The sequence below is a fragment of the Acinonyx jubatus genome, chromosome B2, assembly GCF_027475565.1.
Source record: "Acinonyx jubatus isolate Ajub_Pintada_27869175 chromosome B2, VMU_Ajub_asm_v1.0, whole genome shotgun sequence".
In the NCBI taxonomy this organism is placed as follows: domain Eukaryota; kingdom Metazoa; phylum Chordata; class Mammalia; order Carnivora; family Felidae; genus Acinonyx; species Acinonyx jubatus.
The window spans coordinates 76980186-77004963 of NC_069385.1; the positions used below are offsets into that span (position 1 = coordinate 76980186).

At 35.9% G+C, this 24778-nt stretch overlaps 1 protein-coding gene across 5 annotated transcripts in view; it reads left to right on the plus strand.

Annotated features, from left to right (window-relative positions):
- Positions 1-367: 367 nt before the first annotated feature.
- The window catches only part of IBTK (inhibitor of Bruton tyrosine kinase), a 91327-nt gene continuing 66916 nt past the window's right edge, over positions 368-24778 (plus strand). For 4 of the 5 annotated variants that reach the window (XM_027057352.2, XM_027057354.2, XM_027057353.2 and 1 more), the window contains exons 1-5: positions 369-561; positions 9900-10598; positions 15813-15909; positions 17242-17366; positions 23981-24091. In XM_027057352.2, the coding sequence (XP_026913153.1) occupies positions 10278-10598; positions 15813-15909; positions 17242-17366; positions 23981-24091 (654 nt within the window). In that variant the 5' untranslated portion in view covers positions 369-561; positions 9900-10277. Of the gene's footprint in view, positions 562-9899; positions 10599-15812; positions 15910-17241; positions 17367-23980; positions 24092-24778 lie in introns of all 5 variants that reach the window. The other variant, XM_053222532.1, reaches the window with a different exon arrangement.

Consider the following 24778-nt stretch of genomic DNA (forward strand, 5'->3'; position numbering starts at 1 on the left):
TGTGCAAGATGCCTCCGCTTTTGGCTTCTGCTGCGTGGTGACCAGCTGCCCAAGGCATTCCGCCAGGTCTCCAGGGCCCTCGCCACACCGGGGTTTATCCTGAATTCCAGGGCTGCAGCTGACATTTCTGCCTAGGCCAGGCCTGTTGGCCGAGAGTCCCCAACTGCTATGTTTCCCCACCTCCGGGTTGCGCCAATAATCCCAAGGCCGGGGGTCATATTCCCTTCGGATTCCCGGGAAAGGCCACAGTTTAGGTGCTGCCACGCGAGGCCTTCTGAGCAAACACCAGCCAATCCTCATGAGGCATACACGAGCCCCAGCCAATCAACGCCCGTCTTATTCCTGGGTCCCGCCCGCGCCGGCCTTTTTCCCCCCTGCCCCCTTCCCCGTGCCTGTAGTCGCGGCTGTGGTTGCAGTCGCCACCACAGCATTCCGGTGCGTGGGGACCAGCCTACCCCTGGCATCGTTCGGTTTCTCCTGTTGTCTTCACTAAGGATGAGTCCCTGCGCTACTGTGTGTCCGTCTCGCGGAGACCACCGGCGTACTTTCATCTAGCGACTGGTGAGGGAGTGCTCAGCGCGGCTCCCCCGTGCGGAGCGGGTTTAGGCGACGGCGTCTCTTCAGCCTGGGGGGTGGCGGGGGGGCGATGGGACAGTATTCAGTTTCCAGAGGGTGCGGGGTACTGGGGACGCCAGTGGCGCGGATGGACCGCGGGGAAGAGACCCAGTGGCCCCGAGACTGACGCACTTCGTGTAAGACGGCGCTAAGCGGGCTGTGGGGCCCGTGTCAGAGCGCCCTCCTCCCCGCAGCGTGGCTCTGCTAATGAATGGTCTGTTCAGCAAAGTGCTACGTTGCTGGCCTGCCTGACACGCCCTCCAGCGTTGCTGCCTTGCTAGTTTCACATAGTTGCCGGTATCACTTCCCTTGGAGCCTTGAATTTGAAGCCATTCCTTGAAGCATTATCCCTTCCTGGGGGTCACATAGTTTTAGTCCACTTTGGGGATACTAACTGTGAAGTTCTGTGTGAATTGACTATAGTCAAGACCGGTGAAAAGGGACCGGTTCTTTTGGGGGTGGGGGAGACAGAGACGATAGAGGCTTTTTATTCTTGTGTCTTGTCCGGTTCTAAATAGTTTTAGTTCAGCAGACATCCTTGGCTACTGTTTTCCAACACATTAATAAGACCTCAGGGTTTCTTTTTAGGAAGCAGAAATTGGTATAGCACTCCCGCCCCTTTCCGCCGCTCCATGCTTCGAAGTAGAGCGTTCGAAATTCGATATTTATAGAATTACTGAAAGAATGTGACTTTTATGAGTGGTTGTGTTTCTTTACCCATAATGTACCAGTTCACATTCTTGTATAGCCACTTGTTTTTCTCACTCCTTTTTCTGTTTTCAATTCCTTGATTTTTAATTGGTTTTAGAAACTGGTATAGATTAGATGAAGACAGAAAGATCTGTAAGAACTTATTACAGATATTTGTAGAAACTTTAGCCAAAGCAGAATTTACCTCAAGAAATTTTTAAAAATGGCTGTTCCTTTATTTAATGAAAACAACAACAACAACAACCTTGCATTGAGGGCTCTTAGTATCCTAAATTCTATGAAGGAACTTAATACATTCTTTTACTCTCATTATGCTTTAGGACCATATAAAGTTCCATAGGCCATAAATGGATTTACCTATTACATAAAGGAGCTCAGTATTACTTGGCTTATTATTATAAATGGTATCAAAGTTTGTTATTATTAATAGGTCAATGACTTTTTGCCACATGTAGAGATGTGCCTGCCCCCTAAAATTGGGCAATTATTCTGTTATGAAACACTGATAAAGTATTCAAGTTCCTATTTTTTTGTACCAAGAGAATATTTGAGAAAATGTTAGACTAAAATGTAATATTGATAAAGCAAAATTATTAATTTCCTAAAGGAGTAAGTGCTTGTGTTTTAAAATTGTTATGTGAACTCTTTTCAGGACTTAACACAAGGAATTAAAGATGTTTATGACTCTTCAATTATGAGTTATAATTTGTAGCTTTGTAAGTTAATTTAATATATATATACGTTTAAAAGGAAGATGTTTTAGTGTTAGTGTTTTTACCAATAAACCTGCTTATTGAATATATGTGTGTGTATCCTTATATATATATTTAAGTATATATACTATATATATATTGCACACACATATATATAGTAAGAAATATAAAGAAATACAGTATTCTCCCCCCACCCCAAAAGAACTTAAAATCTTTGTGTAGGCAAGGTACATACTAACAGGGCAAGTTATTATCATCTCCTTTGCAGATGGAGATACTGGAATAGGGAGATTAAGTTATTTGGCCACGGTTTTAGATAGCAGGAACCCAATTCTTATGGCTACAAATAAGGGTAATTTTTTTCTACTACACTATTCTACTTCTCATTAAAGATTTCCTAACTGCATTTTGAGAGAGCAGTTTGGGTAGAGTAGAATGGGGGAATCTAGAGTATAGACTACTTAAACTTTCACATAAATTTCCTCATTGTAAAATGAAGGTGCTCATGTAGCAAGGGGCAGTATGAGGCTGAAATTTATGTGACGCACCATGGTTGTCCATATGAAAGTTCAAAAGATGGTAGACACTCTGTAAGCCATGGCATGTTAAGCAGCCTTGTAAAAGTTTGGGTGAAAAGGATTCCAAGCAGAAAGGACTCTAATATAGTTATGCCATTTTCCGACCTCCTTACCAATAATGTCCCGTTTCCTCCCTTTTTTTTTCCTCTTAAATATTTGTTGGGTGCTTACATATGAATGAATTGTCTCATTTATTTTTCAGAACAACTCGGGAAATAGTTGTTATCCCCTTTTTCCAAATGAGAGAATTGAAGCTTAGGAAATTGTGACGTGCTTAGGATCATTTAGTTAGTGGTGTACCTGGGTTACTAGCTGAGCCAGATGTTCTGAATTTAGAGTCTGAATTTTACATGGTCTCTAGACTCAGTTGATATCCTCTTCCTGAGATCACAAGGCTAGCCTTACGTGAAATAGAGATAATTGGGTTTGGAGAATGGCATGATCAGATTTGTGTTTTAGGAAGATACCTAAACTCCTAACCAAGGATAAGTGGAACGATTATGACCTTCGTTAAGGGCTCATCCTCTGCTGGCTAACACCTTTTGTGGTGGGCCAGTTCTTAAGACTGAACAATTGCCTATAGCTAGCTATACTCCTCCAACTCAGTTTTCCATCAGCATTTCATAATACTCACATGTAAAATAACTTTCTACCTTCAATTTTTATTTGTTGCTTTCTTTAAGTTTGTTTTGTTTTTCTGATTTCCAAAGTTTTACCCCTTAACTCTGCTTGGCTGCCCTATGTATAATCAGGCCAGAAACCTGGGAGTTATCACCATATCTTGTCAATTCAAGAGCTTAAATATTTAAATGTGTCTCTGAATTGCACATTTTCTTTATCCCAAAGAAGGGCACATAAGACTGTCTACATAATCTGGTCCATCCTTGTGTATATGTTAGGCCTCACTCTTTTCTGTTTTCTGAATTACTTGGAATTTTCAGGTTAGACTAAAATGATTCTAATGCTTTTATTTATATTTACTGTTCCCTCTGCCTTGAATGTCCACCTACCCTGAATTTATCAGGGAAACCTGTGCTCATCCTAATATGGGAAATTTTCCCTATGTCTCTCGTCAACTTCTTATTCCTATGATTCACTTGTTTTTATCTTTACCAGGTTTATAATAATATGTTTTTGTTCCTTAAAAAAAATCAGTCTCTATCAAACTGTGACCCTTTGATGGTAGAGACTATGATAGGTAATAAATTTTGCTCATTCAATACAGATGTTAAATGAGCTATAGTTTCACTTAAGTATTATCCGTGAGCCTGTACTTTTATCATTTTATCTGAAACATACATGCCGTATTTATTTTGTATTCCTAGTACCTTGTGACATACAGTGGATGCACTGGAGAGGCAGTGTATTGTAGTAGAAATAGCTTGAACTTTGCTGTTAAACAGATCTGTGTTTGAGTTCTAACTCCTCTTTTATTGGTGCAATGATTCTCATGGCTTACTTAATTAACCTCTCTGTGATGTAAGATGTCCAGTACATATTAGATGCTTAATAAATATTTCCTTTGCTTTCTTTGCCTTCAGTAAGCATTTGTTGAATGCATAAATAACATTTACACTGGTAATTGGAAATACGGGCCTGGAATTTAGGAGAGATGTGAGGGTAGGAGACAGATTTGGGAATTATGAGCATGTAGGTTACAGTTAAAAACTAGAAAGAAATTGAAATTATCCACGGACGGTATGAAGTAGAAAGGAAAAGAAGACTGAAGGCCAACATGCGAAGGTAAGGGGAGGTGACAAAGTCTTTGGAAGATGTGGTGAGAGAGAGCCCATGCTTAAATGTTTCAGTAATTCCCTATGCTTTCAGTATCCCTTTCTAGATACCTTGGGAGAATGCAGTGTTAATGACTCAAAAGCAGGGGAGTCAAGTAAGAAGAGAAAGTATCTTTAAAGATTTAGCAATTTGGAAGTCATTTTGGTAACCTTAGTATATGTGGTTTAATTGTAGAAGTATGCATGGAAACCAGGTAGCAGAGACAGTGAAGTTCAAACATGAATTTTGAGATTAAATTTGTTACCCTTTTGTTACTGAAGAAATAATAGTAATGAAAGCTGCTATTTGTTGAACGCCTGTTTGTTGAACTGCCAGGTACAGTGCTTAGTAGTTTCATTTATCATTACAGTAACCTTGTGAGGTTGGTGACATTGTCTCCATTTTCAAATGAAGAAATGAGAGATTATGTAATTTTTAGAGTTACATAACTGGTAACAGCTGGCATTGCTATATTTGAATCCAAATATGTAAGACGCTAAGAAACATTAGCTCTTAGTCACTTCCTTATTTATGTTGTTAATATTCTGTATGTTTCTCCATATATTTTAGTATGCTACCATTTTTGCATTTGATATTTCTTTTTTTTCCATTAAAGTGTTTATATATGGTAACATATTAGGGAATTTTCTTCTGTTACACCTTAATTCTTTTGTGTAGTGTGTGAGGTATTTGCTGGTAAGTAGTTCTTTTCAGGTATTATGAATGCACTGAAAATGCAAAGGTGGAAAAATTTTAGAGCCTCAAAAGAATGAAATTAACTACAAGTGACTATTTTGCCATATAGCTTATTTTCCAGTTTTCACATTTTAAACACTTCAGGCTTTGGCGCCTTTTTCTTTATGTTAACTAACTACAAAATGCTTTGCTTTGACACCAACACTTTAAGGTGGGATGTTAGAAAGCCTATATCAAATTATAAAACATGCAGATCAGTAGAAACAGAACTAGAACTAGAAGGGACTAGAAGTACTCTAATTCTTTACTGTCATCTCCAGATGGGGAAGTCAGAATAGCAAAGAACCACTTAGATTTAGGACTTCTTATTCTTAGTGTGTGGTTTGAAATGGGAGTGGAAAGTGCAGATTGGCGATGTTTCGTACCTGTCTATGGTGCACAGTTTTCCCTACACGTATAGTAAACTCATATGTGTCTCTCTAAATAACTTTCTTATAACTGTTTTTCTTTGTCATTCAAAGTGTATATTTAAAAAATTAAAATGAGAAAAAGTATTTTGGAGAATGTTTTATTTTTAAAATTTATTCAGTTTATTCAAAACAAGAAAAAGCAAACAACTGGTTCATCCATTTCTGTCCCTGCCCCCCCACCCCCCCAAATTCCGTAACTACCAATTTGTTCTCTGTGAGCTTGTTTTTGTTTTAAGATAACCACACATGAAAGAGTCATGCTATTTACTTTTCTCTGACTTATTTCACTTAGCATAATGCCTTTGAGGTCCATTCATGTTGTTGCAAATGGCAAGATTTCATCCTTTTTAATGAATGACTCAGTAATATTTCATTTGTGTGTGTGTGTGTGTGTGTGTGTGTGTGTGTGTGTGTGTAACTTCTTTATCCATTTATCCATTGATGGATGCTTAGGTTGTTTCCTTATCTTGACTATGCAGTGAACATAGGGGTACATATATCTTTTCAAGTTCGTGTTTTTGTTTTCTTTGCATAAATAGCCAGAAGTGGATTTGCTGGATCATATGGTAGTTCTATTTTTAATTTTGGGGGGAACCTCCATACTATTTTCCATAGTGGTTGTATCAATTTATATTTCTACCTATAGTGTACAGGGGTTCCTTTTTCTCCACATCCTTGGCAATACTGGTTATTTCTTATCTTTTTGATAGTAGCCATTCTAGCAGGAGTGAAGTGATATTTTATTATGGTTTTGATTTGCATTTCCCTGATGGTTAGCAATATTGAGCAATTTTTCTTGTACCTGTTGGGCATCTGTATGTCTTCTTTGGAAAATTGTCTGTTTAGATCTTTTGCTCATTTTTTAAATCCAGTGGTTTGGTTTTTTGCTCTTGAATTGTATGAATTCTTTGGATATTTATATAAATTATAGCTCTTTATCAGATATCTGATTTTTTTTAAGTTTATTTAGTTTTTTTGAGAGAGTGAACAGTGGAGGGGCAGAGAGAAAGAGGGAGACAGAGAATCCCAAGCAGGCTCTGCACTAACAGAGATGTGGGGCTTGAACTCATGAACTTTGAGATCATGACCTGAGCTGAACCCAAGAGACAGACAGTTAACCAGCTGAGCCACCCAGATGCCCCTCGGATGTATGATTTCCAAAAATTTTTCTCCCATAAAGTAGGTTGCTTTCTCATTTTGTTTATGGTTTTGTTTATGGTTTTGCCGTGCAGAAGCTTTTTGATTTGATGTGGTCCCACTTGTTGATTTTTTTGCTTTTGTTGCTTTTGGTGTCAGATTAAAATAATCCTCTCCAAGACCTATGTCAGAGAGTGTATTGCCTGTGTTTTCTTCTAGGAGTTTTATGGTTTCAGCTCTTACATTTAAGTCTTTAATGCATTTGAGTTAATTTTGGGGTATGGTTTAAGATAGGGGTCCAGTTCCCAGCACCATTTGTTGAAGAGACTCCTCTTGCCATCGTATATTCTTGGTTCCTTGTTGTAAGTTAATTGACCATTTATGCGTGGGCTCATTTCTGGCCTACTTTGTTCCACTGATGCATGTGTTTCTTTGTATGCCAGTGTCATGCTGCTTTAATTACTACAGTTTTGTAATATAGTTTGAAATCAGGGGACATGATGCTTTCAGGTTTGTTCTTTCTCTCTTGCTTTGGCTATTTGGGGTCTTTTGTGATTCCATACAAATTTTAGGATTGTTTGTTCTATTAAGTATTTTTGATAGTTTGATACCTTGGAGAAGAGAATGTACATAGAATTTCTATTATAAAATCTTTAAAATATAGCCATTATGAAATGGATTGATTAGTTATTTATAATCCAGAGATTAAAAAAAAATCCAGAGGACAAAAATACTGAAAAAAAAAATTAGGAGATGATAAAAAGATGATGGAGAAATGTTGATTGTAAAGTAGTCCACTCTAGGTATAAAATTTCTAATATATCAGTAGTTTTCTAACATGAAGTAAAGAAACTGAAGAATAGTAGTTTGTCAGATAGTTTACAAATAGTGTTTCATTTCTCCAGATCTGAATGGGGCAAAGCAGACAGGGTAGCATATTGGAAAAAAAGGAAGCTAGAGGCTCTTATATGGTGGCTGAGTTTTTTGTTTTTTTTTTTTTTTGTATTTTCTATATCCTCTCTAATCAATATATTAGCATTTATGTATATTTTTAGATGTTTATTTTTGAATAGCTTTTCATGCACATGGTGAAGCGTTTAAAAGTGGTTCCTAGTAAAATGCAGGTAAAGTCTGCCTTCCATTTCTGACTCCAACCATTGGTGCCCTTCTGCAGAGGAACCATTCTTTTGTGTATTCTTCTAGACTTCTTCCATGCATTTTCAAGCATGAACATGTAAATACATATACATCTTTTCCACAAATGATATTACATATACTTCACATTTAAAAAAAAACATTTTGAAGTATATATTGCAGATTATTTCATATCAGTAAATATATAGCTACTTTGTTTTTTTTCATACATGAATACTATTCTGTTGCATGGACATAACATAATTACTTCTAACTAGGTTTTTTTCCACACTTTACTATTTCAAACAGTGACTCAGTGAATAATCCTATACTTATGCCATTTCACACATGGATATATTTTTCTAAGATAAATTCCTAGAAGTAAAATTGCTTGGGTTAGAAAAAAGTGTACACTTTACATTTTCATAAATACTAGTAAATTGCTCTCCAAAGAGATTGTATAAGTTTATATTCTCACTGGTAATGGGGTAGGGAACCTATTTTCTTACAATCCTGTCAGTACATAGTAATACCAACCTTTGCTATTCTGATAGATAAAAAATGGTATCTCATAGTTTGTTTTTTTTTTTTAAGTTTTTATTTTAATTCCAGTTAACATACACTGGTATATTAGTTTCAGGTATACAAATAGTTATTCAACAATTCTGTGACTCACCCCGTGCTCATCACTGACAAATGCACTCCTTAATCCCATCACCTGTTTAACCCATCCCCCCATTACCATCAATTGATTCTCCGTGATTAACTCTGTTATCTTGATTTGTCTCTCTCCCCACCTTTGTTCATTTGTTTTGTTTCTTAAATTCCACATATGAGGGAAATCATATAGTATTTGTCTTTTTCTGACTTACTTATTTCACGTAGTATTATACTATGTAGATCCATCCATGTTGTTGCATGGTATCTCAGTTTAGTTTCAATTTGCATTTTTTTTTTTTTTTTTTTTTTTTTTTTTTAGTGAGATGAGTCTCATTTTTAAAATCTGTCTAAATTTCCTGGTTTTTGGGGCACCTGGATGGCTCAGTCGGTTGAGCGTCCAACTTCGGCTCGGGTCATGATCTCACGGTCTGTGAGTTTGAGCCCTGCATCAGCCTCTGTGCTGACAGCTCAGAGCCTGGATCCTGTTTCAGATTCTGTGTCTCCCTCTCTCTCTGCCCCTCCTCTGCTCATGCTCTGTCTCTCTCTCTCTCTCTGTCAAAAGTAAATAAACATTAAAAAAAATTTTTTTTTTAAATAAAATAAATTTCCTGTTTTTTCTTTTTTTGGAGTAATGTTATATTCTTTGAGGTTTTTTTCTCCTTATTTTAATGTAGGTTTTAAACTGATTAAATGTATTAATCTTTTATACCTTTTGAATTTCAGATCGTAGGTAGAAAGGACTTTTGGTTGTTTGAAATTATAAAAAAGAGTCACCCATGCTCTTCTAGTGCTTTTATGGTATTTATATGTTTGTCTTTGACTCATCTGGAATTTATATTGGTGTAAGGTATAAAGTAAGTATGTAAAGTTTTTTTTTTTTTCCAGGTTGATACCTAGTTGTTTTGATACCTGATGTTTAATTATTATCTCCTCGTATAGTAGAGACTTTCTAGGCAGAGAGAACATTATCACAGTGCCTGGCTCTTAGTAAAAACCAAATGATGAGAGAGTTGTGCTGGTGGTAGTAATGAAATAATTTTAGGGGGGAAAGGTTGAGATGGGGTTGCTATAAAGAGGGTAAATTTAAGTGTGTTTATAGCTTGTGGGGACATAGCTAATAAGAGTGTAAAAATATAAGGGAGAAGGAATGAAGCTTTTGGAAGCAAAAAGAGGTGGACTCCAGAATACAGATACAGAGGTTAACCTTAAACAGGAGACTGGATTAAAGGAAGAGAGAATGATTAGTATAGTTCTAGAATACTGTGGATGTGAAGGTGAAAAGTTGCTAGACTTTTATTTTTTTTGAAATAGGAATTAGGGGCACTTAAATATGGAGGTGGCTGTAAAGTACTTGAGGAGAGCAAGAGGTAGATTTTGTATTTTTTACTTTTTCTTTCCCTTTTTTTTTATAGGTCACCCTTGCAATTATGGATATTTAAAAGGACCAGACAGTGTGGAGGGGGGAGTTCCCCTCCTCACTCCCCCTTGGTGCTTGACTCCAGGAATAATTTATAAACTGTGGAAAGTTTTTTTTTTTAATAAAGAACTTGTATTTGATATAAACTTTATAGAGCTATTTATAATTTTTTGATTAAAGTGCCAAAATAAATTGTATAAAGGTATATAGTTTTATACTACTACCGTGAGGGTTTAAATTATAATCCTAAAAGGTCATTTATTCTCTATAAATCTTTCTGAATAGCACTGTTTTGTCTTGGCTTTTTCATTTTTAAAAATTAGTCTTAACGGACTATCTTGAACTAAAATTAAGCAGTCTAAAAACAGTTAGGATGAATTCTTCCATCCCTGACTGTACATCAAAGTGTCGATCCCTGAAACATGCTTTGGATGTCCTTTCTGTGGTAACAAAGGGGAATGAAAACCAGATAAAGGCCTTTCTCTCCAGTTATTGTTACAATGCTGCAACTATCAAAGATGCCTTTGGCAGAAACGCTCTCCACCTTGTTTCCTCCTGTGGAAAGAAAGGAGTATTAGATTGGCTTATTGAAAAAGGAGTGGATCTGCTGGTGAAAGACAAGGAATCAGGATGGACAGCTTTGCACAGAAGCATTTTTTATGGACATATTGATTGTGTTTGGTCTCTGTTGAAGGTAAGTGTCATTTGTTTATTTAAAACTATTTCGTCCGGCATATGTTTTTCTTAGTCTTTTTCAAAGACTCCACTTAACTTTCCAAAGATTTGAGTTTGTTCTTATCAATTGTTTGGTATTTTTTTTCTATTGTAACTACTCTTCTTTAGAATTCAAATCCCATATATATTTTTACTTAAACTTTTTGTGATGTAGAATTTTAAATATATACCAAAGTTTACAATATATAATAGACTGTTGGCTAGTTTTGTGTTCTATATGTCCCCACTGACTTTGTTTATCTCATACTATTTTGAAGTAAATCCCACACATTTTATCATGTAATCAGTATTATGTATCTTTTAGTATTCTTAAGAAGTACACTTTTTATGTAACTATTATTAGCTACTTTAAAAGGGTACTAGTTATTGAAATATAACATTTAGGGACTGTTTTTGGGTAGTATGTTTATTTCTTGTTTGGCTAAGATAAAATTAGTTGTGAAAACATTAATGATTAGAATCAGCTTAATTTATTTGAAATTTCCCATCAAGTAGATTAAATTTAGGTGTGTTGTACTATATAGCCAAACAATGAAGTGTTTTGAGATATACCTCAATGTCATTTCACTAATGAATGCACATGAAAAACTCAAAATCAGACATCATGATATTAAAATTGAAAAATTTCTTTTGTATAGGCATTTTGTCATGTTTGTAGAGGACACAGAGAAAAACAAAACACTTCCTATCCTCAGGGAACTTTTGGTCACATTAGGGAGCTTAGCTTAAGGGTCTTCATCTATTTTTGATTTTTAAAAATGTTTGCTAATTTAATTCCTCTTACTATGTAAAATGTTTGAATATTGGTTTAATTCCCTTACTTTAATCTTATTTTATATAGGAAGCTAGTTGGTATGAGTTAAAGCATTTTATCAGCTCTACTTTTACCCTTTCCCACCTCTAAAACCTCAGCTGTTTTTAAGTATCTGCTAGAAAGCTGGATTACCGCTAGTCTCATCAAGGTTGAGGGGGTCCTTGGATTTTCTGTTATCATAGGGGTTGTTATTCAGGTGTCAGGATTTGGGGCTTCAGTTTGAAATAGCGTCTGGTTTGAATTTTGGGCCTTCCTTCTCTTTGGGGCTTCATTTTCCTTTAGAAATCCTTAATCATTCTTTTCTCCTTGGCTAAGAGAAACCAGGAAATTGTGCCTTGGGCCTCCTTGCCCTTGGCTTGACTGTCTTTTGTTATCATCACAGCCCTGTTGATCAATGATAGGTATCTAACAGTGGATGTGTTCCACTGATAAAATTTTCCCACAGAAATCTTTCCTATCCTTTTAGTATTCAGGTCTCAACATATCATGCTATCTGCAGTTTGATTTTTAGCATATTCTTCTGTCCTTTGACCTTTCAATGTTGTTTAATTGGAAGAGCTGCAGTTATAGGAGTGTTCATGTCAGTTCTACTTCTGGTCAACTATAGCCCTTAGGATATTATGGTTGTTAGAAAGAGACCATACACAAATACACATTTAAAATAAATTGCATTGATTAAAAACTTTATAGTTGTAAGATTTTTTAATTGCCAAAATAAATTGTACAATAAATATAAACCCATACTTTCAGTTCCTGTTTGCCAACAACAACAACAACAACAACCACCTCAGTAGAAACCTCTCGTCTATCAAAAGCTGGAGTAGAGACAGCGAATTTTATACATATCTTCTTTGGTTCCTTGATTCTATGACAAGATGTGTGCCTGGCAAAGACTGTTTATGCTTGTAGGGTCTTGCTGTATCTGTTGTTGCTATACCATTCTTTCATACTGGTCGTTTATTTATGGTACTTTTCTGGAAAAACTTTAATTTTTTCTATTTGTAAATAGAAGAACTAAATCATAGGATTTAGTGGATTAAATGCTATACTATTTATAGAGTATTTGGAACAATTTTTTTTTTTTTGAGTGCCTGATGAATGCCAGGCATTAATCTAGGTCCTAGGGATGTGTAATGAACGCAACAGACAGAATCCTTTTTTTTTTTTGTTTGAGTTTTTATTTTAGTAGAAGGAGATAGACCAAAACCAAATAATTAAATAAACAAATGGGACAATAAGTGTTGGTGTATTAGATATCTTATTTCATGGAAACAGAAACCAACTACGGTTACCTAAGTAAAAGATATTTTATTAAAAGGGATATCAGATACAGAATAGACCAGTCATGAACCAGAACAATAAAATTCACTGTCAAATTATAAGCAAGACAAATCTCCTTAAACTCAAATAGAATGGTTATAAACTAAATAGAACTGATATGAAGTACCTTCCCACCTCCCTCCTCCAGGATAATTAGGTAGCAGGACCAGTTTATTAAAATTATTCTAGTTTCTGATGTTAAAACCATGTCCTTTGAATATAAGAGAATGCTTATTTTTCTGTTTTTTCTAGTATGAGGACATCTAGCCAGTTTATCCAAACGTACTTCCAAAGCTTTAAAGAATAGGCTTGAAAGAAGGAGAGAAGAGTATATCTCAATTTACCCCACTGGAAATTATAATTTCAAGATAGTCTTTTGATCCTCCCTTTTTTGGCAGTATATGGACAGCAATAGTGAGAGAGCCATATTAAACTCATTCAACTTAGCTCATAACTAAGTTGGAAAACTAAGTTTGGAAAAATTGGTGTATCAGATACTTTTGCTGAACCACTTCATGTCATTTTGGCCTCACCTTTGTGTATAGGCTTCTGGCAGCTTTGTGTAGGTGTAAATCTGCACCTTGTTTGTAGCATCTAATGCATGCCCCTTATTTTATGCCCCAGAGCTTGGCATTCATGCATAACCGACCAAAAATACAGGAGAGTTAAATCCCCTTTAGAGCAACTGTTTGCTAATGAAGGCAAACACTTAGCCCTTTTATTCTTTGACTGGAGAATTATTCAGTGATATATTGTATAAGGTTTCCGGAATGCCCTGGTAGGATCATTCAGAAGGCTCCTTAGCAGTGGCCTACTTGATAACACATTTTTGTATTGGTTTTTCCTCCTTTTATGTACTTTCCTAGCCTTTCAGTTTCTAGGATCTGCATGCCAGTTATTATCTGCATGCCAGTCTTTATCATATGCTTTGTTTTTGAGGAAGACAGTCAAAACAGTTCTCTGTATTTGCAGACAGGTATCTCAGTAGTGTTACCAATGGTTTCTAGTGGAATAGCTATATAAAGCGCATCTGCTCCTTGTTGTAGATATTCTCAACAAATGTTCAGGCTTATAAGCCTGGTATATACTTAGATGATATTTAACAAACTAATGAATCTACCTTTTCTTTTGGAGGCATGATCTGTATTTTATTTTTAAACAATTTTTTTTTGAGAGACAGATAGAGTGTGTATATGTATGTGACCTGGGGAGGGGCAGGGGAAGAGAGAGAGAGAATCTTAAGCAGGCTCCATGCCCAGCGTGGAGCCCAGTGTGGAGCTTGATCTTGCTATGGTGAGATCATGACCAGAACCAAAATCAAGAGTTGGATGCTTAATCAACTGAGCCACCAGGAGCCCAAGAGTTGATCTTTAAATAAGTAGGATAGACTACACACTGGTCCTACAACCTTTAGAATTTAAGATGAGCATATTAGAAAATATGAGTCCCATATCTAGGGAGCTCTAGTAAGTAAGTAAGTAAGTAAGTAAGTAAATAAATAAATAAATAAATAAATGTAGTCTTATGCAATTGGAGCTACTTAGAATGATACAAATGTATGTAGTCTTACTAAGATCTAGTTGGTATGTATAATGTTTAGGAAAATTTATAAAACTGGCAAAATAAACTTTCTAGGGATCTCAGTTTCTGGGATCCCATTTGTTAAATTCTTAGCTTGGAGTACCCTATCTTGGAACTTACCTTTGTTACTCTTAAAAGGTCAAGCTCAGGTCTTCTCATATGGATTAATTATATCTAATTAAAAAAAAATACTAGGTAATATATAACTTTAAATTTATTAAGATCTTAGATCATTTCTGATTTAAATTTTTTTTTTTTTTACTGGTTAGCTCATAGCTCATTCTCGTCTTTTTTGCTCATTGACAGTCCTTATATAATCAAGTATTATAACCATCTAGAACACAATGAATTTAGAATTGGTTTTAGTGTATTAGGAATCCATTGTTTCAAGGTAAGAGGAGATTCCTCTTTCTTAAGTAACCTAAAACAGAGTGTTCCAACATATTACACTTAGAGTTTAGTAACTTCATAGTTCATCTCTGCCTGTAACTACCCAGGTGAACTGTGTGTACAGATGGGCTGTGATGGCTTGCACCAGTTAAAATAAGGATAAGTCTAATAGTTGAATGTCTTATTAAACTATCAACAAATAGTAATAGTTGTTTTTGAAAATAATGTTTTATATTTTAAAAACTACAGTTAAATAACAATAATATGAATTGAACCTTGCTTTCTATCCCTCCTGCCCCCTTGCACCATATTTTAGAAGAGACAAAAGTATGGTGATAGGGGTAGGGGTGTGCTAACTGCTTTAAATGTTCTATTTCGTGTTGGATTTTGAACTGTGAAGATACAAATTAAAGATTAGTTTAAATTCATCCTTAAAACATATACACACACATCCTCAGATTTTTTTTTAAGATACCATTAATTATATGTGATTTAGAGAAGCCACAATTAAATGATACTAAGATGAAAACCTATATCACACAAATAGAAATATAAATAGAGGAATATAAATAGAAATATAAAAATAAAGGAATATAGTTGTCTTAAATGTAAATACTTGGTATAATAACATTCAAGGCAAAAAGAGATGGGGCCAAGGTGATCACATTATATAAATAGTAAATTCTAATAGAATGATTGTTCTGTCATTGCCTTGAAATCTTTATAGCCCTTAACTGGACTAGACATGGAACATGGCTCTTTAAATACATAATGTGTATGTGTACATGGACAGGCACAGAGAGACCAGAGCTAGGGCATTCTAGGCAACCAGACTTGCCTTACTGTGTTAAACTTTCACATCTAGTTCATTTTGATTTTAAATGTTACTTATTTTATTTCTTAATGTTTTCTGGTTCTTTTATATTCTAAGAATTAGATATCTTATTTTTCTTAGTTCTCTTCTGTGTGTGCAAAAAATGTGGGTGGGCATAGGAGGTAACGTATTTATATATATTTGTTTTCTATTTTTCTTTCTTTTTTTTATTTTTATTTATTTTTTTTTTTTAGCATGGTGTTAGTCTGTATATTCAAGACAAAGAAGGCTTGTCAGCTTTGGATCTTGTAATGAAGGATAGACCAACTCATGTAGTATTCAAAACTACTGGTAAGAAAATTCTGCAAATATATCCCATTAAGGTATAGCTTAGAAAATTTTAATGAAACTTTGTTCTTATTAAAATACCTGAGAAGGGGCACCTGGGTGGCTCAGTCGGTTAAGCTTCGGGCTTCGGCTCAGGTCATGATCTCACGGTTCTTGGGTTCGAGCCCTGTGTCGGCTCTGTGCTGACAGCTTGGAGCCTGGAGCCTGCTTCGGATTCTGTGTCTCCCTCTCTCTCTGCCCCTCCCCAGTTCATTCTCTGTCTCTCTCTCTCTCTCTCTCTTTCAAGAATAAATAAACGTTAAAAAAAAAAAAATACCTGAGAAAATTTGTGTGTGGATATCTGCAAGGAATTTTTACTTTGGTAAAAATACTTTTGGTGTATATTGGTTGATAATTTTAGGGTTTTATTCAGAACACTGATTGATTTTGCATTTTCAATTTCAGTTTATACTATGTTAGAGTAAGAACACAGCCTAAGTAGGAAGACGGTTGGAATTGTAACTACTGTAATTAATGTGCATCCAGAAAGTAACATCAGTACTGGAGGTAGAGAGGGAAAGGATGTGATTCTTCTACCCTCACATCCTTCTGATTTCACTTATTTCTCCAATTTGTTTGCTTTTCAACTTTGGAAATGGAAATTGGTGGAAAAGGAGAAGAGTTTTAAATGGAACCGCTCCATAATTTGCATTTAACTAGTGAACAAGCAAGGACACATTCTTCATTTTTATTTCTACCTTGGGTACTATATTGCAGGTTACAGTTATAGATCTAGTTGAAAAATTTATACGCCTTCCAAAATAAAAATGAAGACTTAAAACTTAGCTGTGATTTTTATCCCAGTTTAATGGGTATTACCCTGATCACTAGTGTGATTTTGCATCTATCAAGAGTAAACTATTAAAAGTTAATGTTTCTGTAGGAACAGTAACTAATATCACATTTGCTTCATCTAGAACCTTTATATTATATATTATATATAATGTAATAAACATCCTATATTTAAATAACTATAGGTATTATTTTCATGGCAACTAAATGGATATGGCAGGTGATATTTTACTCATTTGGCAGTTAAACTAACTGCTAATGAAACAAGGAACAAATGTTAGATTCCTAACATTGATACAGGACTGTGCTGATTTGGATTTTCTGTTTCTATTCCTAGAATTAGATAATGTGTTAATAGTTTCATAATGTAAGTGATAATGTTGGCAGCATCTTTCTAAATATGATGGTTAAATTAGTTCCTGTAAGGAGTCTCTGTTGAGGAAAACTGATTAGTAGAGTGTATCTATAGATTGAACTAAAACTGGTATTTGTTTTACATTTTAGATCCTACAGATGTCTACACTTGGGGAGATAATACAAATTTCACCCTGGGTCATGGAAGCCAGAATAGCAAACACCATCCAGAATTGGTGGATCTGTTCTCCAGGAGTGGGGTTTATATCAAGCAGGTAGTTTGAAGTATAATTTGAGTACTTTCAGAGATTAAAAAGAACTATTGTGTTTGATAGTTTATTTTTTTCATTTAGGTTGTGTTTGTTGAAAGGATAATAACATTTTAATAAACAAATTGATCAATAGAACTTCACTAATTCTGTTTTAGATTTTGTTAGCTTTAATCCTACCTAGACTGTGATAAATACCATAAAACTATGAGATGTTTGTGCAAGCAGGGTTCGAAATTAGAAGGCACTATAGAGATATTACTTTAACTTTAAAAAGGTAGAGCTTCTGTTGACTTTCTAGCATTTGTTTCCATTTCACAAAAATTAAGAGTTCTTTACATTGTTTCTCAAGTGAATGTGTTATTGAAACTCATTGTTATTAGTTTTACGGGAGGGAACCTGAGTTCCTAAATATAAGTAATTATAAAATTTTAGTTAATATGATTGTGAAGGTTTGGTCTTTGGGCTTATTTCATTATGCTGAAGGATATCTTCCACTTCCATGGATTTTGCTACTGTTGACATAATCCTCTTTTTCTATAATGCAGTGTGTGTGTGTGTGTGTGTGTGTGTGTTCACCTGAGGTTGACTAGGTCCTCAGAATTCTTAAAATGCTATTCCACCCATTAGCAGCCACTGATGATTGATCACAATTAGGGCAGTTACAGAAGGTACCTCTTTTCCTTTTATGAATTAATATATGTAGTTTTCATGAGCTGAGAGTTTTCAGGAACAAGAATTTTTAAGCTAGTGAAGGAAGAAATGGTGGCATTAGGAAACCAGAGACTGACTACCTTCTGATCCTAAGATATATATGTTACAGAGGAAATGAGCATATTCCACTTGGTTAGGCTTATACATGAAACAGTACACTTAAGGAGAAAGCAACACGTAAGGCAAGAAAGTGAGAATATTTTGTGAAGAGATTAAGGATTAAGGAATTTTATTTACCACAGAATGAGGGTTGAAGCAAGCATTATGGATAGGTTAGAGAGGAAGAAAAACAGTGTAAAGTACAATCAGAAAAGAGAAGACAAGTTTTACAGGAATATTTACTGAGCACCAGTTATATAGAGAATCCCATTAGCCACTGAAAGGGGCTGATATTGTACTATAGAACCAAGTGAATTAGCTGAGATTATTAATTTTAGCACAGTATATTCTAGAGAATTAAGGTGAAAAGCTGTAATTAGTTATCTCCTTAAAAAAAAAACTCAAGAGGTTTGGGGCACCTGGTGACTCAGTTGGCTAAGCATCCACCGTCAGCTCAGGTCATGATCTCGCAGTCCGTGAGTTTGAGCCCTGCATCGGACTCTGTGCTGACAGCTCAGAGCCTGGAGCCTGCTTCAGATTCTGTGTCTCCTTCTTCTCTCTGCCCCTCCCCTACTCACAGTCCGTCTCTCAATAACAAATAAATGTTAAAAAAAAATTAAAAAAAAAACAAAACAAAACTCAAGGTTTTGAGGCACCTGGGTGGCTCAATCGATTGAGCATCTGACTTAGGCTCAGGTCACGGACTCGTGATTCATGAGTTCAAGCCCTGTGTCAGGCTCTGTGCTGACAGCTTGGACCCTGGAGTCTGCTTTGGATTCTGTGTCTTCCTCTCTCTCTGTCTCTCTGTTCCTCTCATGGTCTCTCTCTCTCTCTCTCTGTCTCTGTCTCTCACTCTTTCAAAAATAAAGATTTAAAAAGAAATTCGGAGGTTTTAAAGTTGGAAGGCTTATTAAACTGTGGTATTGGTTGTTGAATAGAAGTCAGAAATATAGAGTGACATTCTAAGATTAGAGATAAAATTGAACAAAATGTATTATTTCTGGCTTCAAAAATTTTTCCTTTACAAATGCTAAATTTGTATTACAAATTTGAATACAATTTTGGGTTTTTAGACTTTCTGGGTATTTGTGATACAGCTAAATGAGATAATGACTTTATACATAACTTACCATAAGTGTACATATTCACAGAATTTACTAAGTAGTTAAAGGATATGTGTAAGTAGAGCTTGCAGTTCAGCTTCTAATTTTCTTACTTTCCATAAGAGCTTGACTTTTTTCTAAGTCAATTTCTAATAATCCTAACATTTCTTTAATTCTTTAAAAAATTTATTTTAATGTTTATTTTTGAGAGAGAGAGAGAGACAGCACATGAACAGGGGAGGGGCAGAGAGAGAGAGAGACACAGAATCTGAAGCAGACTCCAGGCTCTGAGCTGTCAGCACAGAGCCCGACGCGGGGCTCAGACTCAAAAACTGCAAGATCATCACCTGAGCCGAAGTGGGATGCTTAACCAACTGAGCCACTTAGTCGCCCCTAAGATTTCTTTATTTCTTAATCATTTTTTATATCCAAAGTTAGAAATATTTATAGATGGCCTAAGAAATGTAAATGCAAATGATTTTTAAAAGTAAGCAAACAGTATTTTTAAATGCTATATAAGGTAAAATAAATACACTGAATGTTAGATACATTGAAAAATAGTAAAGTGTGGCAGAAGGGTTAAGTATGTAGGTACCCAAACAGGCATACTTTGTTTTATTGCACTTTGCTTTATTGCACTTAACAGATACTGCATTTTTTACAAATTGAAGATTTGTGGCAACCCTGCATTAAGTCTTTCGTTGCCATTTTTTTTCAATAGCGTTTCTTTACTTAATGTCTCCGTGTCACATTTTGGTAATTCAGTATTTTAAACTTTTTCCTTAGTATTACACAGACCATTGAAAAACTTAGGGGTTGGGGCACTTGACCCCTAATGCAATAAAAAATCTGTGCATAACTTCTAACTTCCCAAAAGCTTAGCTGCTGTTGACTTGGAGTCTTACTGAGAACATAGCACTACTTGTATGTTACATACATTATACTCTATATCCTTACAATAAAGCTAGAGAAAAGAAAATGTTATTAACAAAGTCATAGGAAAGGAAAATACATTTATTTATTTTTTAAAGTTTATTTGTTTATTTTGAGAGAGAGATAGCACAAGCTAGGAGGGGCAGAGAGAGGGAGAGACAGAAACCCAAGCAGGTTCCATGCCATAAGCATAGAGCCCAAGGTGGGGCTTGAACTCAAACTGTGAGATCATGACCTGAGCTGAGCTCTGGAGTCAGACATGTAACCGATTGTGCCACCCAGGTCCCCTGGAAAAACCTTTAAAGTACTGTACTGTATGTACTGGAAAACATCTGCATATAAGTAGATGTGCACTGAAATTCAAACCCATGTTATTCAGGGGTCAACTGTATTTCTTATGGGTGAGCCGTGATAAGTTATCTTTGATATTACCATTGTAATTGTTTTTGGGTAACACAAACTGCATCCATGTAAGATGGTGAACTTACTTGATAAATGTGTACTGCACTGTCCATTGTTCCCTGTGTCTCTACCTCTTTTGGAGCCTCCCTATTCCCTGAGACACAAATTATTATAATCAGTCCAATTAAGAACTCTGCAATGGGGGTGCCTGGGTGGCTCAGTGGTTGAGTGTCCCAACTTCGGCTCAGGTAATCATCTTGTGGTTGATGGGTTCAAGCCCCACGTTGGGCTCTCTGCTAACAGCTCAGAGCCTGGAGCCTGCCTTGGATTCTGTGTCTCTCTCTTTCTCTGCCCCTCCTCCACTCATTTGTCTCTGTCTCAAAAATACATAAACATTGAAAAAAATTGTTTTTAATAACAAAAAAAAAAAAGAACTCTACAGTGGCCTCTGAGTGTTCGAGTGAAAGGAAGAGTTGCATGTCTCTCGCTTTGATTCAGAAGCTGAAAATGATTCAGCTTAGTGAGGAAAGTGTGTCAAAAGCTGAGATAGGCTGGAAGCTAGACCTTATGAACCAAAGAGTGAACCAGGTTATGAATTCAAAGAAAAGGTTCTTGAAAGAAATTCAAAGTGCTTACTACAGTGAACACGTGAATGATAAGAAAGTGAAACGGCCTTATTGCCAAAATGGAGAAAGTTTTAATTACCTGGATAGAGGATCAAACGTTGCTTCAGCCAAAGCCTAATCCAGAGCAAGGCCCCAACTCTCTTCAATTCTGTGAGGGCTGAGACAGGTGAGGAAGTTGCAGAAGAAACATTTGAAGTTGGCAGAGCTTGGTTTATGAAGTTTAAGGAAAGAAGCCGTACCCATAACATCAGAGTGCAAGGTGAAGCAGCAAGTGCTGACGTAGAAGCTGCGGCAAGTTATCCCAAAGATCTAGCTAAGAGAATTAATGAAGGTGGCTCCACAAAACAACAGATTTTCCACGTAGACAAAACAGCTTTCTTTTGGAAGAAGATGCCGTCTAGGACTTTTATAGCTAGAGAGAAGTCAATGCCTGCCTTCCAGGCTTCAAAGGACTGGCCAACTCTCTTGTTAGGGGCTGATGACTAAGCTGAAGCCAGTGCTCATTTACCATTCTTAAAACCCTAGGACCCCTAGGAATTATGCTAAATCTACTCTGCCTGTGCTCTACAACTGGAACAACAGAGCCTGAATGACAGAACATCTGTTTACTGCATAGTTTACTAAATATACATTTCAAGCCCACCTGTGGAGACCAGTGCTCAGAAAAAAAGATTCTTTCAAAATATGACTGCTCATTGATAACGCACTGGGTCACCCAAGAGCTCTGATGGAGATGTGCCACCACGAGATTCTTGTTGTCATGTTGTTTTTATGTCTGCCAACACAGCATCCTTTCTGTAGGCCATGGACCAAGGTAATCATTTTGACATCCAAGTCTTATGATTTAAGAAATACACTTCATGCAAGTATAGTTGCCATAGACAGTGATTCCTCTGGTGGATCTGGGCAAAGTAAATTGAAAATCTTCTGGAAAGGATTCACCATTCTAGATGCCGTGAAGAACCTGCATGATTGATAGAAATAGGTCAAAATAGTAACATGAACAGGAGGTTAGAAATTGATTCCAGCCTTGGTGGATGAGTTTGAGAGAGTTAAGTAAGTGTAGATGTGGTGAAGTAGCAAGAGAACTAAAACAAGAAGTGGAGCCTGAAGATGTGACCAAATTGCTGCAATCTCCTGATCAGTCTTAAAGGGATGAGGAGTTGCTTTTCATGGATGAGCAAAGACAGTGGTATCTTGAGATGGAATCTCCTCTTGGTGAAGATGCTGAAGACTGTTGAAATGACAGCAAAGGATTCAGAATACATTACATAAACTTAGTTGGCTAAAGCAGTGGCAGGGTTGAGAGGACCGACTTCAGTTTTGGAAGAAATTCTACTGTGGGTAACATGCTATCAAACAGCATCACACGCTACCGAAAAAATCATTCATGAAAGGAAGAGTCAGTTGATTTGGCAAACTTCATTGTTGAATTGTTTCAAGAAATTGCTATAGCCATCCTCACTTTTAGCTGCCACTGCCCTGATCAGTCAGTAGCCATCAACAATGAGGCAAGAGCCTCCACCAGCAAAAACATTACGACTTGCTGAAAGATCTGATGATGGTTAGCACTTTGTAGCAATATAGTATTCTTTTTTTTTTTAAATTTTTTTAACGTTTATTTATTATTGAGAGAGAGACACAGAGCGTGAGCAGGGAGGGGTAGAGAGAGGAGGAGACATAGAATCTAAGGTAGCCTCCAGGCTCTGAGCTGTCAGCACAGAACCCGACGCGGGGCTCGAAGTCACAAACTGCGAGATCATGACCTGAGCCGAAGTCGGTCGCTTAACCAACTGAGCCACCCAGGGGCCCCAGTATTCTTAAATTAAGGTATATACATTATTCTTTTTTTAGCCACAATGCTATTACATACTTAACAGACTATAGTATAGTGTAAACATAACTTTATGTACTCTTAGAAACCAAAAATTAATTTAACTCACATTGCTGAGAAATTCTCCCTATTGTGGTGATCTGGAGCCAAACCCACAATATTTCCAAGATATGCCTGTATTTAAAACTGCTTTTGGTTTCCTGTTAATTGCCTTTTGATGAAGTTCAGTCATTTAAGTACCCTTATCTTCTGGTAAGAGTTTGTGAGTATATAAGTATGTGGACCAAGAAGGTAAGGGGGATGTTGGAAACATGGCAGGTAAAAAAGGAAGTGGGGAAAAGAGTAAGAGTAAAACTTGAAAATAAATATAAAATTATTTAAATCCATGTAGTGACATTAAAGACATTTTAGACAAAGACAGAGATATTAAAAGGACATAGTAACCACCAGTCTAACATAGGATGTTTTTTTAAAAATATGCTTAAGGCATTTTCACTGTTTGCTTTAATAACATATATTGCTAGTTGTTAATCTTTGTGTTTCATGTTGCATTGCCCAGTTCTTGTTTGGGATTTTATAAAGCTGGGAAACAGCTGGCTACTGCTTTTTGTGGTTGAACACTTGATATTTATATTTCTCTTTGTTTAGTCTCTTCTGTGGGAAACATATGCTTAATTTCTTTGTTCTTTTTCCTATTTATCAGTGTTTTTAGGGATAGTTTTAAAATAAAGTATATATATTTTTAATTTTTATTACAGAACATGTACAAAGTAGAGAAAAGTTACAATAAATCCACACATACCTATCATCCAGCGTAAAGTTAGCAATATTCTGTAGTTTGTGTTTTTATATAAAATAAAACCTATTTTATTCAGAGAAATTCAATAATATTCTCTTGTTTTCTCTTAGGTGGTGCTTTGTAAATTTCACTCAGTATTTCTGTCTCAGAAAGGGCAGGTTTATACCTGTGGTCATGGTCCTGGAGGACGTTTAGGCCATGGAGATGAACAGACATGCTTGGTAATTGAAATGTCATTACTCATTTTAGGTAACTTCAGTAAAATTTACATAAACTGGAAGTCTCTGTTAACTAAAAAAAAAACATTATTTTTAACCTACTATAAGCAGAGAGTTATATACCAATTGATAATATAGTTAAAAAAATCAGTTTCCTGGTATATGTCATGTTCAAATTACAGGATTTTGATATGCACAATTCTAAAGCATCATAGAAAAATTATATTTTGCTTATAGCAAATACTTAGACAAGAGTGTGTAAATAAGCTTTAAAATAATTCCATAGTTGAGATTTTAAAAGCCAGACTAATTGTAAAATGCTTTTCTTACAGTAGTTGGATTTGTTTTTTTTTTTTTAACTTCTCATCAGGGTATTTGTGGTCTAAAAGTTGAGCCCTTATTCTCATTGTATAATCACAAAATTGACTCTCAAGCTACTAAAACTTAGTGCTAATTAGAAGAAACTTGCTAATCATTACATTCAATAGAATTGCCTCAGTAGGTATTTTTAAGGTAACTTTTTTTGAAGGGATTACTGGTATATTTGTCATCTATTACAGGGTGCTTTACAAAGAATAGAGAGGTATGACAACAGCTTCCATTTTTTGAGGGTTTATATGTTCTAGGCATCAGTCATACTTTTCATGCAGTATTATTACCTTAACTTAAGCCTCACAGCAGTCCTGTGAG